This window comes from Schistosoma haematobium, chromosome 2 (assembly GCF_000699445.3).
Source record: "Schistosoma haematobium chromosome 2, whole genome shotgun sequence".
In the NCBI taxonomy this organism is placed as follows: domain Eukaryota; kingdom Metazoa; phylum Platyhelminthes; class Trematoda; order Strigeidida; family Schistosomatidae; genus Schistosoma; species Schistosoma haematobium.
The window spans coordinates 5,974,588-5,994,889 of record NC_067197.1 but is presented as its reverse complement, the minus strand read 5'-3'; the positions used below and the strand labels follow the sequence as shown (position 1 = coordinate 5,994,889).

Sequence of the window (20,302 nt, the reverse complement as noted above, 5' to 3'; positions counted from 1 at the left end):
ACCCCAATACTGTTCCCAATCTCCAATATATCAGAACACGAACCGTAGATGAAAAATCGTTTATGGGGTCAGGAGCAGCAGAATAATGATTTACAAACAAATGCATATTTATACAGTTAGGATTACTATAAATATTGATCAACAGAAAGATGACACGTTAAATAATATTGACCAATAGGAAAATGACACGCGAAATAAATATTGATCAGTAGGGAAACGACCAATAGGGAAATGACACCATTTAACGTTCAAGGGCAGCGTTAGACTTAACCGGATAACTGTTTTTGGGATATTTTTCTGAGTATCCCAACAGTATTAAATATTTCTAATGTTTCTAAGAGGTTATCACTGGTAAAGAAACTGCTCCAGTCAGGGTGCTTTATTAGAAATCGAAAGTTTTCCCAGTCAGCGTTTGAGTAGTCTCTATATTGGAAACGCATGTTTAGTGTCTTGAGTTTGTTGCACATGGCAAGAATCGGAAGGGTGCAGAGGACTATTTTATGATCGCGGTTGCGAAACTTTTTGCCAACCACCACTGATGTTGGTGTGACATTATAACAGAATATCAAATCAAGAATGTTGTGATTTCGTGTATGCAGGTGTACGTGTTGTTGTCAACAATGTATGTCTAAGGACCAAAGTATACTTTCAAAGCACAATGGGCCAGAATGTGTCTTCCAGTTGATGGTGGGGAAGTTGAAATCACCACATACAATTTTGTAAGTGAAGTCAAGCGAGACAGCCTGAGCAAACGATTCACTTATAATAGTGTCAGTTGAACTAGGAGTGTTAGGAACTCGATATATGCATCCGATTAGTATTTTACGTTCATAAGTATGCTCAGTAAGCCATATCGATTCAGGAAGTTTGCTGAGGACGTGGTCGCTATAGACTTCCGCTCTCAAATTTTTTGATACATAAACAAGATAACCACCACCCTTCTTGGTGACTCGATCACAGCGGAAGAACTCATAGGTGTTTATTTGTAGATATGTATCTGTGGTATCAAAGGACAGTCAACTTTCCGTTATCAAAACAAGTGAGGGGTTGTTTAAAAGTAATAGGGTGCGTAGGTGAGCCATCCTATCTTGTAGAGATCGAGCGTTGATTAACAAGTGTCAGATACGGTGAGTGTAAGGCTTTCGACAGTGTCTCACACAAACTTCTTCTTTTAAAACTCTCTTCATTTGGCATACAGAATCCCCTTTTATCATGGCTCAAATCTTTTTTAAAAGAACGTAGCCAAATCGTTCGCTTTGGATATTACTACTCTAAACCAGTGAATGTAACCAGTGGGGTTATACAAGGAAGTGTGGTTGGTCCATTACTCTTTCTCCTTTTTATCAATGATGTGTGTTCCCTCTTTCAGTGTGGTAAGCCTTTCCTTTCTGCTGATGGCCTGAAAGTAGTTTATTCATTCTCTTCTCCCACGAAAGAAAGCTATATTTCGGCGGTAATCCAAGAGGAAATAAACAAGTTGTACGAATGGACTATTTCGTGGAATATGCCACTCAATGTTGACAAAAGTGGATTTATTCACATTGGTCGCTGCCTTAACTTAAATCTGACTGTACAGACACATACACTCAAACCTCTCAACACTGTTCGTGACCTGGGTCTAAGATATAGCAACAGTCTGAACTTTTCTGAGCACATTATATCTCAAGTATCCAAGGCTAGAAAGCTCATCGGATTGAAAATGATAAAATTCAATAATATCGAATCGAGATTATTATTATACAGAAAATGTATCTTACCCATTCTTGAATATGGTATTTTAGTTTACAGTAATTGCAGACATAATGACCTGATTAAAATTGAAGGTGTTCAAAGAAAGTTCACCAAAGCTGTTCTGGGGTATTCCGATAACAAAGACTATCACCAAAGATGTCAACAACTCAACTTAGAACCTCTTTGGATCAGACGTATCAAATTAAATCTTGTCTTCATCTACCGGCTTATTAACGGTATTTCCTACTCTTCGGTATCCACCCCTTCATACCTTATGATATCATACCACAATCTACGCAATTGCTTGAAAAGAAAAATAAAACCTTTAAATCTTTCCACATCTATCTTGTTTTATTTCTCTTTATCTTAATATCTGAAGTCTGCTTATGTTCATGTTTATCATTATTACCGTTATTAATATCATTATTAGTTCCCCGACACATTAGATATTCTTTTTGTATCTTCTTATCCTTCCAAACATATTTAACTCCAGATTGTCCTTTAAAATCAATTTTGACTTTCATAGCATCAATCTTAATTATTATCGCACAAATATTTATACTAATATCCGGTTTCACTCTGTATACTATTACATAAATCTAAATGCTTTAACGGATTTTTATTTTATTTTTTCAATTGCTGGTTTCCTTGTGAGGTTGATATTCATTACACAATTATTATTCTTATCATGAATCAAAACTTTTCACTAAGTGTTCACTTCTTTTCTCTCTTCTTTCCCTCTAAATAAATATTATTCTTAAGATTACGAAGTTTGTAATTAAAACAATAACTTGTGTTACACTTAAATTCTCAGACCCGTTTTATCTTCACTATGCATATATGACTACTCATACATATTGATATTTTATTATCCTTTTCATTTAATTGTAACTTTCATAGCATCACTCCAAACTATAACTGCACAAACATTTATTCTAGCGTCATATCTTACTGCAATTATAAGTTATTTTTTCTTAATTAGTTTTGTTACTAATTTAACGATACACACATAGTCGTTTATTCTTGTTCTGTGTTCATAAACACGCCTATTAGGCTGTTTGCGTATTTCACGTCTCCTTTATTTCTATTCCCTTATTTTCTCCATTTCCTTCTTTAAACTCAATTCAATATTCTTCTCAATTGCACAGACCCGATTTATTATTATTAATATTCTACTATTATTGCTCTAATTTTTCTAAATGGGAAGTATAATGCTGACATTATTGAAAATTGTGTATTATTGCATTTTTTGAAGAAACCCGAAATGGTTTCTTCACAACACTTATGCACCCATAAGATGTTTGTGAATAATAATAATAATAATAATAATAATGAACTCTTCGTACGAAGCGAACAACTTGAAGCTTTTTAAATTAAGATGATGGTTTTAAATACAGATGAGTAAGTTTAGGAAGCTAAACCTCTACAACTCCTAGATCAATGGAAGATAGGTTGGTCGTCCGCAAATGAACTGTTTCTTTTCTAGGATCAGTTGGATTGAAACCCCTTTAAAAATAACTCTATACTCTCACAATAGATTCATTGTCTTTTTAAAATATTCCAATCGAAAGAGTTCAGTATGAGGTATGCGTTTTCTTACTAACATGTACATTAAATCATCTTCGTAACTCCTCTTTCCTTCACAGTAAAATTGGTTTAGATAATCGAAAATCACCGCACTCTTAAGGATCTGTAAAGAACTTCCTGGCTACTACTCATGCTTCACTATTATTTTTCGGAAGCTTACCTTATGTGGCGAGATATCAGGATTTGATGTGTAGAAGGCAGGTAAAGTAAAACCACCTCCCATCACTTAAATTATCAGTTCTGTACTTACAAAGCATATAAAGACGACTTAGGTAGTATCCCATGAGGTGTCCTATATGAACCACTGTAGTTGAAGATTATTGTGTCAGTTAGGCGAGTTTATAAATCGTTGAGGCTAACCCACTGATATCATTCTACAGATGGTGAATGAGGAAGTGAAAACTGTCAGCCTACGGTGTTGAGTCATTTGTTACTAGGAAGACACGACCTATAGGTTAGTTGGGCTTCAGAACCCCCAAAATATCCACCTATCTTAATTCCTGAGAGCTTTACTCCAAAGCTGTAATCACCATAAAAAATAACGCGGTAACTTGTATGAAAGCTCATTGACAAAAACTAAAAACTAAATACCCCAGTAATAAACATCCGTGATGAAACGATAAAATACTGTACATATCAAGGAGAAATAGTATACTCGGATACTAGATAACTGACCTTTCAAGTATGACATGAAGCAGTTGATCAAAGATGGTTTAACACCTATTTTCTTGGGTTTGTCGATAAAGCAAAACATGAATCACCCAATCAAATACTTTTTAAATATCAAGATACAAGGCATCAAATTTATGCTTTAAACAGAATATACTAGTCCAGTTACCCACCAGAATCAGGAGATTCGTTATTAAGGTAAGACTCTTTTTGGAACCATCCCGTTTAGGTTAAAGGACCAGTGAAATAAAATTGAACCTCGACTAAATTCTCCATTAATCTGGATTCATACTTACTTTGAAAGAATAATAATTGACCCTTAAATGTTTTATCGAAATATCATATGGCAAACTATTACTACTGCCCTGCCATAACCTATCTTTGTGTTCGTTTAGTTTGAGCTCCTGAATGCAGACAGCCTTTATGTTGGATCCGATTTCTTTTTTGTGACAAGCGGTGTCCAAAATTAGTACTTAAATACAAACTCCCCATACAAGTTCTCTAAAACAGCTGTTGGATGAGAACTTTGATCATAAAGAAAGACGTTTTACCGGGTTAAACCGATTTAAAGGGGTATGCATTTACTCATATTCATCTGTTTACGCCTCGACCAATCACATTCAGTAGTCATTGCGAGATTTCCGGTGATCAAAAAGTTGAATCTCAGTTGACCTTTCGTGCCGGAAGGTAACCCTCGTTTTATTGATAGAAGAAACCACATTAGTAGTGAATAGGTCTTCATTTAGCTCATGAGACAGTCACAGCGGAGCAGACAAAGCACACAACACTTTTCAGTGTTCAGTATAAGATAATAGTAAATACAATGCTTATACAAAAAGGAAGTGAATGAATACTGGAGCCTTATTTTTTTGACATATACTTAGTTGTTTGATATTAACTCTTAACTATTCAACCTATGTTGTTACAGACCCACCATAACACTACTGGACGCTAAAAAAAGAGGACAGCTTGACTGCCAGGACTGAGTAGATCAGGCTACGCATTTATTCTATGAGATAATTTCAACATTCGCTCAATTACTTATACCTGTTACTCCTCATGGAGGAACATAGGTCGTCCATCAGCACTCCCCATCCAACCCTGTCCCGGGCAATCCTTTCCAGCTTTTTCCGGTTGTTATTCATCCCTGTATTTCCCGGCGTAATGTGTTCTTTGGCCTTCCTCTTTCCTACTTCCCTTCAGGATTCCAAGTTAGGGCCTGCTTCGTGATGCAGTTTGATTATTTCCGTAATGTATGTCCTATCCCCTCCCAACTTCTTTTCCTAATTTCCTCTTCAGCTGGAAGTTCGTCTGTCTTCTCCCACAGAATGGTGTTGCTGATGGTATCCAGTCAATTAATGTTGAATATCTTGCTCAGACAACAATTTATAAATACTTGTACCTCCTAAATGATGTTTGTAGATGTTCTCCACGTTTCAGCTCTGTACAGTAGAACTGTTTTGACGTTTGTATTGAAGATTCTGACTTTGATATTGGTTGACAATTGATTTGAGCTCCATACGTCCTTCATTTGTAGGACTGTGGTCCTTGTTTTGTCAATCCTCGCCTTTATGTCTACATCGGATTTTTGTCAGCGTTTCCACCAAACAGGACCATGACATCTACGTATTCTAAGTCGATAAGTGGACCTCCTGGATGGAGATCAAGTCCTGAAAGTTCAAACGACGACAACGTTTTTCCCAGCAGTAAGTCTATGATGAAGTTAAACAGGAACAGAGATAGTGAACAACCTTGACGGACACCACATGAGGTTGCAAAATCAGATGACAGTTCGCCATAAGCTCTGACTCGACTAGTAGTGTTCGAGCAAAGAGCCTTCACAAGGTTCATATACTTCTGAGGCAGGCCTTTTGATGACAGACACTGCCACAGAATCTCGTGATCTACGGAGTCAAATGCTGTTTTTAAGTCAAAAAAAGCTATCATTGTCGGACGTCAATAAGCATGTTTGTGTTCTAGAACCTGCCGGACAACTTATTTTGATATGCATATCTGTCCTTATCATGAGTCCGTGCCAAAATATTCACTGCTTGTTAAAAATACCCGTATATCCTCTCTTTGTTAGTCACACCTGATAGTTCCTTTTTAATGCGATAACGTCTAACCTAAAGTCAACCAGATGATTTCTGCGCGCCAGTTTATTGGTGCTATGTAATGCTTCCAGATGTTTGGTAGTATCCAATGAAGTTGGGTTAGCCAACTGACTGAACTTGGTAAACACGACAATTATTTACGGGTCAGTACATCATCGGTTTAAGTGAAGTTGTTTGTTCAAGGGCATTTAGGCTCACGAAACAAGTAGCTATTACTTTATGAGTCACGAGACTTGTAGGTAGCAGTATGGAAATTATAACGCTGGAATGAAATGAAGCGACCAAAATATGATTCTCAGGAGAATTAGGGAAATTAATTAGGCAAAAAAACCAATGAACTAAAACGTAAGTATAGTCAGTTGGCCGGGGATAACGGGAAGCGAAGTCGAGGGGATAATGTGTAAGAACAATAACTAAAACTATTAACACAGTGATCATTTATGCATTGAGAGATATGTGTCAGACTAGACTATGGTGAGAAAGCGTGACCTGGCAGTGGCATTAGACAATAACCATACAATCCTCAAAACTGAATACGAGATTGCTCGGAAAATAGATATTCAATATTTAACACGGAGAAATACCTAACGATGGAGAAGGCGCGAACAAGGAATTGAATGAATGAGAGTTGATCGGATGGCATGGCTCGGCCATGCAGGCGTGGTCCTTGTTGAATGTTATCTTATATCTCCTATTCATATTAAATATATTGTTCCTTCTCTAATCTAACCTTGTTCTACATCATGTATTTGTAATTGATACGATACAGTGAGTTGGTGTATTCGATGGTATGACTTCCGCGTAAGATCTTATAGATTAGGCAGTTATATCATGACAAATCTACAATTTTAGGATTAGGTCTATTATTAGAGCAGTACTAATATCATAGTAGACCATAATTCTACAACCTTTCTTACCATTTCATGTAAAATCAATTGAGGATTGCCTCGTGTGATGGGAGAGTGGGTTCTCGGTAATAATTTCGGTCATGGTGACCCAAGATGCATAATATGTCATAAACTACCATCAAGCTGCCTTTTATTCTTTTGTGTTATAACGAGAATAGTATAGGGTGGCGAAGTCAATCTTCTCATATTTTAATAAAGCCATAAATAGAATTAATTGCACAATACTTCTCATATTTGTCCTCATCGCCCGTCTCGTTTTTGTAAGAGAGAGGACACAAAAGTACTGCAAATTTTGACATGAACGCATATGTGGGTCTTAAAGAGTATCATATTCAGATCAGATGTATTGGCGTCCAACTTTAATTGAGATCTGAGTAGCCACTTTTGATGAACCTGTCACAGTGAAAACTTATAGAGGAAACTAATATGAGTCATACAAGGTTTTGTTTGGGATTTTCGGAAGCTCAAGGGACACGTTCTTCGGCATATCACCATCAATCTACTGGGCCACTATAACGTACTTCTCAGACGTCCGTTTAAAGATCTACCCACGGTAGTTTGACGAAAGCCGAAATATTTGTTAAATGAACACCCGCAAACACAGACTTAATTTTAGTGGCCCTGTATCTGACTGCAGTCAGATAATATGCTGATTGTTGTCAAAATATACACGTCGCCAACCCTCGTATACTTTTATCGATTTAATTCATGTTAGGGAATAGCACAACGAAATGGACAGATACTAGAATATAGTTCGTACACTCATTGATTTGAATGGACAATCTGAGAAACGAAGTGCGGGAAGCGAGTGAAACCAGACGAGGTGAGGTGCAGAGAATACGGCGAGTGAACCAACTCGTCTCGATCAAGCATGACTCAATATTTTCATTCAAACGAAAATAAATTAAAGACACAAAATGAATGGCGTAAGCAATCAACACACATACGATCATATAAAGAGTCAAGGATAATAAGCAAATGAGTAACAAGGTTGAAATATGGCTTGGGAATAGTGAATAAGCTGGTTGGACTTGGCATAGTACCAGACGCTACACGATAAGTCTTGATAGGCTAAAATCAGCCTATCTACACGATGAACCACCATATGTGGTATATGTATACCTGGGAGAATAATTTTAGAATCAACATGAGACAACGAGACCCATCCAAACACTAGTAAACAGATCAAGGGATGCACAATATGTGTTTTAATATTTCACGAAGTAATAAATCTAAAAAAACAGAAAAATGGAACCGTTTTAGATGGTTGGTCTACAACGTCCGGACTATTTTATTGCCACTAAGAGGGCTACAAAGCTTTAGAAGTCAAATGCAGTAATTTCGGAGCAGTAGCATATACACGGCCCGAAAGCCTATAATTCAAGCTGTCTCCTGGTTTTTGCCAAGTACTAGGATTTAATATATTCCTATGCTTGTAGCCTAGCGTCACCGTGTCAGTTACTTCATCGCTATACAGATGCTTTGACTTTACGGAAACAGAATTTGGTTGATTTAACTTGCAGCAACTACCCATCGTGATTGAAAGACAGAACGATGAAAGCTCCATGACAAAACTACCCAGATCAGAGACCAAAACTTGATCAAATTCATTTTAGTGAAGAAAGGAATATGATTGACTGTGCTCATAAGTGATACTCTGTGGTTTATTTGACTCATATTTGACACCTAAACACTATTCAGTATCTTATCATTGTACTCTTGAGCATATATTTGATGAGGTTCCAAGCAGACTTTTGAGTAAAGTGCACTCTGACAATATACATTAATTTCTTTACCATTGTAAAGCAAAGATGTGGTATATTTGGCTGGCATCCAGTCAGTAATTCAAAAAGACCCTAATATTTCCATATTGGTTAATGAATGGTAATTACGTTACGTAGTTACTCAGCTCATGCAGTTGATCTACGGGACCAACTTGGGGAAACGCTCCAATTCCGGACCAGTCTTTTAACTTGCCGTTAAATTTCATCTACTGAAAATGAATTAATGGGGAGTTATTCACAACAGGTGTTTGAATATTTTCATATAATGAACGTCTGACCTAGGACTCATTTTAAAAGATTGTTAAGATGCCGTCTGATGTAAGTGGGGTTGGTTTCTGCGTCTTGAGGATTATTTCTTTTGCGATGTCATGAAATGCTTTCCTGTAATGCTGCGAGACGAAAACATCGTTGAGCAACAAAAATAAATTCATTGGTATTTATAGGCATATGGACGGCTTTTAAGTGATAAATAATGTGATTTTTCTAGAAACTGATATCTGAATCACACAAAATTAGGGATTTTTGTCTTCCAAAAAACAACAATCGCAAATAGATGTTCGTAAATCCTTTATTTGTTCGTTTCTTTCTTATTTTGAAGGAAGATATCTCCGTGACTACCTACTTTTGGGAGTTTGAAACAAAAATAATATTGTTAATTTTCACTTCGTATATGCTGTATGAGGATTTTGTAATAACTGAAGCCCATGCTGTTCAACACGGGATGTTTAGACGTTACATTATCCCAGTGTATTGTTTGTCATGTCCATGTGTTTAATTAAAGTGTTTATGATCTTAACTGTTCTGAAAATTTGTATTTACTGTCACTTTGATGCGTTTTAGACTTCTAGTCTTTTCAAGGAACTAACACTCAAGGATGCTGAGAAAGCCTTGGCAGCGGATTTGGATTTGCTTGTTAATACTATACCAAATTCATCTCCAGAAAAAGAAGCGTTCATAAACCAAATGATATCTTTCAAAGAGTTGTTTAAGCAATATTTACATGACAAAACACAAAAATTCGATTGGAATATGATGGAACCTGTTCCATCTGAAAGTGTAAGATGGTGTTTCTCTTGTTTTTCATCTTTCAGCTCTTCCTGGAGTTTCACAACTTTTCAACATAATTCATTAAATTTTACATACGTTAAGTTTGTAGAGTTGGGAAAAACTGTTCTTGACCTGATAACAGTGTTGTACGTACTTTTGAAAACTTTCACGATATTTAATACTTTGGTCTAAATATGGTTTAGTCATGGTTGCTTATCTTTAATACATTTTGTCAAAACCCTACACAAATTTCTTTGATTAGTTTGGACTGAGAATGAGTATTCAAATTTGTAGAATGAAGCGAATGAATTTCGCTTCTAGTTTTCTCCCTAGGTGCAAAGTACCTGAAGTTACAAATAGTAATATTATCATAAATGCAGTTCTACGTACCCTAGTCAATAATTATGTTCATAGTGATATTAAAGTCTGCAGTTTTAGGTTATTTGATTATAATAAGAAAATTCGGATTAAAACGAGTTCACCTTATTCTGTGAATCCTGTTATTCTTGCTCTGCCTTGAAAGTAAATGTATCAGTCGACTCAAAAATTACAAAATTTCTACCACAGTTGTAAGTTTTCTGAAATACTACTGGTCACAAGAAATTTGTAAATATTCATTGTTTCATCTATTGAGGCTCTATTTTAACTAGTTCTGATGCATATCTAAAGCTTAAGTGAGACGTTGTGGGTTATAGAAGTGATTAAACCAGTTTACCATTACTGAACGTTGAACATTTGGTGAAACAATATCATCTCACAAAAGTGACACACCAAATATGATAAATCTTACCGAAACACAAAAGTATAAAATTGGTTTAGTAGTATATATGAGCGGTGCAGCTTACGATTAAGAAACGTTTATTTAAAGGTACCAGTATGATGAATAGAAGTGGTCAAATTTGATGAATTAACTAGTAATTCTCATGATCATCTAGCACCTACCTCAGTAATCATGAATCCACGAGTATTCAAATTGGAGGAAAAGTGATTTTTAACTTTAATTAGGTTCTCAGTAGTCTACTAAGTAACTGATGAAATACAAACACCACAAAGCGTCAAGCTCATTGTACTATGTCTATAAAGACTATGAGTTGCTAAACCGATGCAAATGGGATAAAGCTAGAATCCATAACTTATTGAAAGATAATCAATGTCTAGACAGCTTCAAAAACCTAAAAATAAACTGGTTATACATTTCCGTCAGCTTGTAATTACGAAATCTTATTACGAAATGTTCTGTATTTCTAAATCGATTATCATTGTTAATGGATGTATCTATCGTATTTACCAAAGTTTACGAAGTAAAATTACCATTAAGATGTGGTAATTTTGAGTTTTCGGTCGCACAATTGTTTTTTTTTCACCATATGAAATTTACTCATTTTTACCATCCTTTAATTTAGAAAACAATCTAACTTATTACTTGTTTAGCGTCTAAACGTTTGTATGTTATTTAAGTGTTTTTTAATTCCCACATTTTTAAATATCTAGATTAAAATGTACGATGCCCTTCAAGTTCCTACCAACCGTGAAGTAATCCGTCAACAGTTAAATAAGTTAGTAGTAGTGAAACTAAATGGTGGCTTGGGTACAACAATGGGTTGTACTGGACCCAAATCCTTAATTTCTGTCCGGAGTAATCTTACTTTTCTTGACTTGACTGTACAACAAATCGAGGTGAGCTAAAAGAATAGAAAAGTTGTTCAATACTTATTGCTGTTATTATGTTTACCTGAATTTATATGGGACATAAAATCATATGCAACTGAACAAAAACCACAAAAAATGTATTCATCTTATTGCTTTAGTCAGATTTATTAGTAATAAAATTGTATCAAATATTTTAAAATATTCAAGCTCAATAATACAAATTGTTAATCATGATAAGTGTACGATTATATTTGTTCTCAAGCTTTAAGTCTTTTATTTCGCCAATTCATAATTCAGGAACCAAGAGCGCTGTTAATTACCAAACAAGTAACAAGTTAGGTTTATGACAAACTAAATATAATCAACATACAGCTGGACACTATTTTTCTACGTGTTCAAGTTACAAGAGTCAACATCAGCAGATCTGGATGAGATTATCAATAAAGAAGCCAAAAGAATGGAAAGTTATTATACACAAGTCTAGTTCTAACTTTTCTGAATAGTGAAAATTTCTAGAAAATAAAAAGTACTTCAATATAGTTAGAATTATTGAATTTTTTCTCAAAATATTTTATAATAGCCAATTACATTTTTAACATAACCCGGATAATTCTAATGATAAACTACTGGGATATCATATTACAAATACTTTCGACTGATCATGGTAAGAGTAACTGAAAATCTCAATCAGCTTGTATTATTGATGTTTGGGTTATCTCTGAGTTGAAATAATACCATTAGAAGAAAGCGGTTTTAATACATAGCTACCTGTTTGTTGCAAATTGTAATTTGTTCTTAAAATTGAGTTAGCTACTTATTTCTAAGTTTACTACATATCCTTGTCTGAGAAATGCTTTCGCATCTTAATTCATAGAAAGTCCCACTAGCGATCAACGTAAACACTTTTATATTACCTCCGTTTTAGAGACTAAATAATGAATACGGAACTAGTATTCCCTTGGTTTTGATGAATTCCTTCAATACACATAGTGAAACTGAAAAGGTTTTACGCAAATACCAGCAAGTTAATGTTCAAATTTTGACGTTTTTACAGAGCTGGTAAGTGATTTTATTATTAAATACAAAACTTTTCACTATTGAATCTGATTTACCAACGAAATGAAACATTCTGACACTTTCAAGTTTTAGAATAAATGATGGACAATTTTTAGGATTTTTAACACAAACAGATTCAAGTCAAATAAACAATTAAAATGTAAGAGGTAGTAGAACTATTAAAAAATGCTTATCAACATCATACGCTTTTGTATCCTATTCCATTCATAAATGATTTATCTAAGAGGATTTGAACAATGTCGACTGAGTAAAATACAAAACATAGTTATTAACATTTTAAAAGTTTGACTATTTTTGCTAATTTGCCACTTTTGTATTTTGGTTTTGAAAAAATAAGTCTTGTCACTTTTTCTGCTTCGTTTAGCTATCCTCGTCTGAATCGTGAGTCATTACTTCCTATTGCTAAATGTGCTGGTCAGGAAAGTCATGATTCTGGAACAAAGACTTCTAAAGATATGAACTATAATCCTGAAGAATGGTATCCTCCTGGACATGGTGATTTCTATCGTAGTTTTGTTGCTTGTGGATTAGCAGAGAAAATGATAGCTATTGGTAAACAATGGGTTTTCTTGTCTAATATTGATAATCTTGGAGCAACTGTTGATCTAAGTATCCTTTCTTGATGACGTTAGTTATTTAAATGTTTTTTAATACAAGTTATTTGTATCGTATTCAAGTTTTCCTGAATCCAAATTATCCAAATTTATTCGACAGGTTATAGATAAAGTTTAGATGAATATTCGTCAATATTTAAAAGCACAGCTTGATAAAAATGAGTCAGTCAGTCCGCCATTAACAACGTAGAACTTCGTATGTACGTACATCATTTCGAGTTGTCATGCCACATTAGCACACAGATACAATTGTCGATTCAAATCCCATAATGGTAGAGGTAGTAAAATTATAAGCAGTAATCGGAAAGATTACGGTTTGAAGCTGTTATTCAAGGAGTATAATCCAATAAAATAACTTTGGGAAGAGAAAAAAAGAGACGAGGATTCAGAATATTAGCATTTGGGAGAACACAAAGAGTGGATGCACCTGCGCCATTGTAAACGATTTTGAGCCATGTCATTCAAGGTCTCCAACCATCAGTTGCTATCGTCTCGCGGATCCCAACCAGGTAGTCTACACCTATCAACATGACTCAGTCCACTTGTCAGTGACTTCATGGATTTGTGCCATGTTTTGTTCTGGCCGCCCCCATCTTTCTTCCAACTTACTCCTACACAATAAAACATCGCACGTCGGGACAGTCGGTGGCATAAAACTTATGTTTAAGGTAACGTCAGCAACTGAAATTCTAATCATTTTCAATGTTTGTTGTAGAAAGCCTGTCAAAACCAAATTGTTGGATAGATAACTTATAACATGTTAAATTAACCATACAGTCGACTTTTTCTAACCCCACCGCTCTTTGTGGAAAGGCAGCATCACTGTTATGCTGGTTTTTTGAAGGAAACACTTTACTACCGTCAAGCCTCTGTGCAGTCAGCAGTACGACTTTGCCTTCGGATCTTTGGTTTGCTGATTTTAGTCTTACTGCTTTTCAACCGACCTATTTGGCATGATAGGACCTTGAGGAACGATTGTTCCAGCCAGTATAGCTCGATTGGATTATCACGATAGGAGAGCCCGGCTACCACATCAAGGTAGTAACAACGGTTGGGTCACTGAAGAAGTGGCCTACACCAAGTTACGAAATGTCCAGAAAAATAACTTCATTTTTGTCATTTCTTTTCTATAAAATATAAATAGTTAAATAGACAGTAACAACTTGTTATCTATTAATTCACTTTATTATAAATTCAAATATTTTATAAAACTATTTTCCTTAATTTATATGTATTTTAAAGATATTTTAAATTTTTTAATGAATAAAGAATCTCATTATGATAAACAATCACCAGAGTTTGTTATGGAAGTAACTGATAAAACACGAGCTGATGTTAAAGGTGGTACATTAACCCAATATCGTGGACATTTGAGACTTTTAGAATTAGCTCAGGTATAATTTTTATTTTATTTGATGATTATATATTTATAAAATTTGAATATGATGAGAAAAAAAGAAGTTACAATTCCATTATGAAAAACATATCATCATCATCATCATCATCATCATTTAAAATGTTCATTTGAATTGTAGGTCCCTGAAGAACATGTGGATGATTTTGCTAGTGTACGAACATTTAAAATATTTAATACTAATAATCTTTGGATTGATTTACAAGCTTTACATCGTAGTGTTAAACAAAAAACTTTACAAATGGAAATTATAGTCAATCCTAAAACTTTAGATTCTGGTACAAATATATTACAATTAGAAGAGGCTGCAGGAGCTGCTATCAAGTCATTTAATGGTGCTTTTGGTAAGAATGAATGTATATGGTTATAATGTTCTTGACTATTGATCACCCAGAGAATCAATTACTTGATATTTTACATTATATCTTACGAATTAAAACATTCACCGTTGTTATGTTTGTGTTTGGGATGCCATCTGTTATGTAATTGCTTGCTCTTTTCTATCTATGATTCTATTGCTTATGATTGGAAATAGGAACCAAGTAAAAACAAAAAGGCTGATAGAAATGAACATGAAAAGTACTGAAAACAAGTCATCAAAATAGGTCATTTAAAATCATACCAACATTAAGCTAGGGACTCTTATTTACACATTGATTTTAAATGAACATGATAATTAGTTAGTAAACACCATATAAATGAAACGTTAACCAAGTTTAGTGTAAAGCACATACAAAATTCACACATAATAATACATAGAATATAATTGTCATATTAGATCAAAAGTTCACACTTGTCATACTGAATGAAATAAACACTTAATTGGTACACACATATTAAACTGAAGTAATGTTACACTGGAAAATATAAAACCAATATCATACTGATCAAAATTTCACTTGGAATAAAATTGATGTTATAAAATGCTACTATGGATTAAAGAATATATGAACTCGCCTTCTTATTCCGACTTACCCACTATTTATTTAGATCAGGTATTTCGGTCCACGAATATTATACCGAATGTAAAATGAGGTGAGCGATGTGTTTTAAATATAGTTAATAAGTTATATTTAAATGATGATACTGTAGTGAACAGAACACCAGTAGGGACAAACGAAAGTGCTTGACAGAGAATTACAGAACTTGTTAATAAAATCTAACAGTCATAAAGTAAATGCTTAATTTGCAAAATGTCCATCAATTGTCTTAAAATGACTCAGACTTCATTGTTCATGTATTTTCATACAAATTGCATTCTGTTTCCATGCTTTACTGTTAGATCCTCTTGTCTCTCTTCTGCTAGATATTCTGTTCCTGACTAACGTCATATACTACTTATGTTAATATAAGTAGCACACACCATAATACTAGAGAGTCGATTGTATTGATTTGAAGAAAAAATACGATGTATAATTAGTTACTTTGATGGTAATTTATTTTTAGTCAAATTAACTATCATATGACTATACATGTTATTCTTTAAATGAAAATAGTTCATTCATGGATAAACTAATGTAATTACAGAACAGGATTATCATATCTAAGAAGTTTTATAGTGTTACTTTTCTCTAACAAGGAGAAATTGTAAACTTTACCCCATGATTAATAATATACACATTTTGCTTTCATTTTAAAGATACAATTTTACTTACATTATTTCATTTATAACCTTAATAATTATCATCTATTTTTAGGTGTTAATGTTCCACGAAGTCGTTTCTTACCAGTTAAAACTACTTCAGATTTATTATTAGTAATGTCTAATTTGTATGTATTAGATGGTGGAAGTTTATCATTGTCTCCATTAAGAAGTTTTCCATCTGTGCCTTTAGTAAAACTTGGTAATCATTTTAAAAAAGTTAAAGATTTCTTAAGTCGATTTACAAGTATACCAGATCTATTGGAATTGGATCATTTAACTGTATCAGGAGATGTATACTTTGGAAAAGGAGTAGTTTTAAAGGTAATGTTTAGACTGAAAGTAACTGTATTATAGTTGTTTTGATTTTTTGTAAAATATAATTTGAACTTTAATAGTATTATGTACAGAAAACAAGGTTTATACTATTATGTTTAATCAAGTGATAACCGTATGAACTTTCCTAAACAGTATCTTACGAGATGCAAATAACTAAATAAAGCGGAAAACATGAGAAGTAATGGGGTCGATGTATGTTTATCTTAATGTTAGATGGTTAGAGATATTGAGAAAAATACCTTTGATATAGGTCTCGTTAATAAGACGTACTTGTATTCCTATGGAAATTGGTAATCTCTTAAATATTATTAATAAGCTATTCAGCCTACGACTAACCTATAAGACTTAAATATTTACGTTACTTGATCACCAAGTAGTAACCAATAATATGTCAAATCACGTAGACTAGTGGCCATATCATAACTTGATTGATAAAAATAGATTTGCAGAACTAAATGACTACTAGAGAAACAGGATATTGATCACTATTACGTGATTAATCAATCTATGTTAATCTACCTTTTATTTTGAACGGTATTCACAGTAAAACCTAGATTTTAAAGAACAGATCCGCTTGAAAAGTCACGCATCAAACTTGCTACTTGCACAATAGCAAGTAATTTGGGTTTGGAGAGCAAGAGACAATTGAAATACACTTACATGATTTCGATCACTAGATATTGTTTTTAAAGTGTTCACTAGAAGATTTCCATTTCTGTTACAAAGTCTCTGTGATTTATTTCGAATGAAATAGAATATAAACCAGTTTCAAACTTTTTTAAATGAGAGGTTGTGCTCATTAGTGACTTATGTCAAGCAGTGCTTCTTGGAAGTCTGAAGTGAAGTTGTGACCAGTGGAGTTCAACCATATCGATCATGAGGCATTTATCCACTAATGACATAGAAAGGTTTGAATAATTTTTCTGGTGAACGTTTTTCTAGTGAGTTAGTTTTCTACGGGATGGGGTCGCTAACCCCATGACCAACCCTCCTTTATCCGGGCTTGGGACCGACAGTAGCCTCTGGAGGGGCTCCAGGCAGATCCATGAACACGGTAGATCCGATGCAGATGTGAATGCGCGGATCGGCAAAGTAAGTGCAGCATATCTACAATTGAAGAACATCTGGAACTCAAAAAATCTCAGCCAACACCAAGGTCACAATTTTCAATACAAATGTCAAGGCAGTTCTACTGTATGGGACGGAAACTTGGACAACCACTAAAGCCATCATCCAGAAGATACAAGTGTTTATTAAAAGTTGTCTACGCAAAATACATCGGACCCGTTGGCCAGACGCTATTAGCAACAGCCTATTGTAGTTGAGAACAAACCAGATTGCAGTAAAGGAGGAAATCAGGAATAGGCGATGGAAGTGGATAGGACACACATTGAAGAAAGCACCGAACTGTGTCACAAGACAAGTCCTCATATGGAATCCTCAAGACCAAAGGAAGAGATGAGGAAGATCAAAGAACACATTACTTCGAGAAATGGAGACAGACATGAGAAGAATGAACAACAATTGGATAGAACTGGAAAGGTCCAGGACAGAGTGGGTTAGAGAATGCTGGCCGGCGGCCTATGCTTCATTGGGAGTAACAAGCGTAAGTAAGTAAGACATAGAAGGTTAGTAATTCAATAACGCGAATTAATTGAAGTTACATATATGAACAATTGGATGGCAGTTCAGTGATCTAAGGGTTACACACTCGCCATTATATCTGAGAATCATGAGTTTGATATGCATCATTAAGCAGTTTCCATGCTAGGATGAAACAAACTGTCCAGTGTCTTTTGGTTTCCATCTGTTTTCTTACTAAGGTCAGAGTATGATGCTAATCGTAAAATTCAAGTTTTCATCTTTCTTGCGTTACCTACAGCCGCCGCCTTTTCCATCTCTTTTGCTTTCGTTGCCCACCACTGCTCACGGTCGTTACTTAGACTTTTACCTAATCTAGATCTGATTTGTTTTCGCTCTTCATCGTGTTCAGAGCCTGATGGGATGAGTTTACGAGGATTCATCAGTGCAATAGACTTACAAGAAATCCATTTTTAAAAAAATCTTTGGCTTGAATCACTAACAGATGTCACTCCCGTTTGTATATCTTTCCAAGCAACATCTGGGTCAGCCTCGTTTTCAGGACTATCTAAGTGTGACCTCAATTGTTCCTGAAACCTAATTTTGGTTTTCTCATTACTCAATTCAATTCAAATGGATCTTCTTAGTGTCGCTTTTCTGCGTCCAGTGAGATGCAAGCAGATACGTACGTGCCCGTATTAGAGCATGGTCGAAGTCCAACCTAGTATTCTAGAATGAGCAACAATCTTCTATCGACCCTCTCTAACGATGATTGTGATGGCAATATGATCTATTTGAGTTCATCGTTGGTTTGTTTCAGGGGGTCAACATGAACCGATAAACATATATGCTTGATCCTACGTTATAACTAATTTACTGACTACATTGATAACAATTATTTGCTTTTTCTTCTATAAAACAAATTTAACAAAACAATCGTTTGTGTAAAATTCTTTCTTTTCTTTTTTTTCTTTCTTTCAGGGTACAGTGATTATAGTTTCTAATTTTGGTAGTCTTATCAATATACCACCAGGTTCAATATTAGAAAATAAAATTGTTTCAGGAAATCTACGCATTTTAGATCATTAAATTATTTAACATTTCAAGTCAATTTGAAGTATTACACTTGATTAATAGGACTTTATATTTGTCATGTTTGTGCTTTCATTATTATCATTATTTAGTATAATTCATTTGAATATCATTGCAAATGTTCTTATTTATAACTTCATTTCACTTTACCTTAATATACTTACTGTATCTTATATACCTAGACTGATTTAGGTACACATAAATTATACATTTTGCCGTTTTCATATTAACTTAATGAAGAAAGTGATGATCTTTTCTTTTTTTTTCATTTTGTTTTCAAATTGTATGTAGGAAACATTACAAATTTAAATATAATAATAATAATATTGTCTTTTTATTCGAGACTGGTTTTATTCTGTTAATCAAATATTAAAGATTAAATATTTTTCATGAAGTTTTGTTCTCTGAAATGGCTGATTTAGTCGTGGAGTTTTCACAATGTTCTTCTGAACGATATCATCAGTACAAACTTTAGGTAGAAGTGAAATGTTCGAATTTCTCCACATGTAGCTCATAACTTGTCTTGTATACCTCGATGTTGATTGGTTCTTATTGACCTTAAACCTGTTAATGTTTACTTGTTTGCTTTGGTTGTATCTCTTATTGGGAGATACAACAAGTATCAATCAATATCAAGATATACAAGACAAACTGTGGACCACATGTAGAGAAATTCGATGACGTTCAGAAGAACCATATAAGCTCTACGACCAAATCATTCAGTTCAGAGAATAAAATTTCATCAAAATCATCCATCTGAGCTACAAATCTTCTTCACTATCTCAGAATTAAACATTTTATTGCCAGCTTAAGTGTATGATGACTAATTAACTCTAATATCATTGTGTGAAAAGTATATGCCGATTTCGCGTCAGTTATTCTCAACAAGATGTATAATAAATAAGGGATATTCTTTAGTTCGGATATAAAAAAATGATGAGGTTAATTTTTGCTTCTTTGATTTACTTTCAAAGTGGATAAGATGTATTAGGTGTTTGAAATTCTGAACTTAGGTTAGATATATCTGTAATTTTCTTATTAGAAACTTATCAT

The 20,302-nt window shown here is 34.2% G+C and overlaps 1 protein-coding gene across 2 annotated transcripts; it reads left to right on the top strand.

Moving 5' to 3' along the window:
* Positions 1–8,908: 8,908 nt before the first annotated feature.
* Positions 8,909–20,174, top strand: UGP2_1 (UTP--glucose-1-phosphate uridylyltransferase; the record flags this gene model as incomplete). 2 transcript variants are annotated; one of them, XM_051214183.1, is made up of 10 exons in its annotated part: positions 8,909–9,037; positions 9,076–9,111; positions 9,634–9,849; positions 11,332–11,517; positions 12,416–12,549; positions 12,932–13,176; positions 14,424–14,575; positions 14,717–14,939; positions 16,293–16,561; positions 19,139–19,246. In XM_051214183.1, the coding sequence occupies exons 2-10, from the start codon at positions 9,100–9,102 to the stop codon at positions 19,244–19,246; spliced, it is 1,545 nt and encodes a 514-aa protein (XP_051067336.1). In that variant the 5' UTR covers positions 8,909–9,037; positions 9,076–9,099. The 2 variants fall into 2 exon arrangements, with proteins under 2 accessions (XP_051067336.1, XP_051067335.1); XM_051214182.1 differs by having other exon boundaries at positions 8,909–9,111; positions 9,634–9,986; positions 19,139–20,174.
* Between the last annotated feature and the right edge of the window lie 128 nt (positions 20,175–20,302).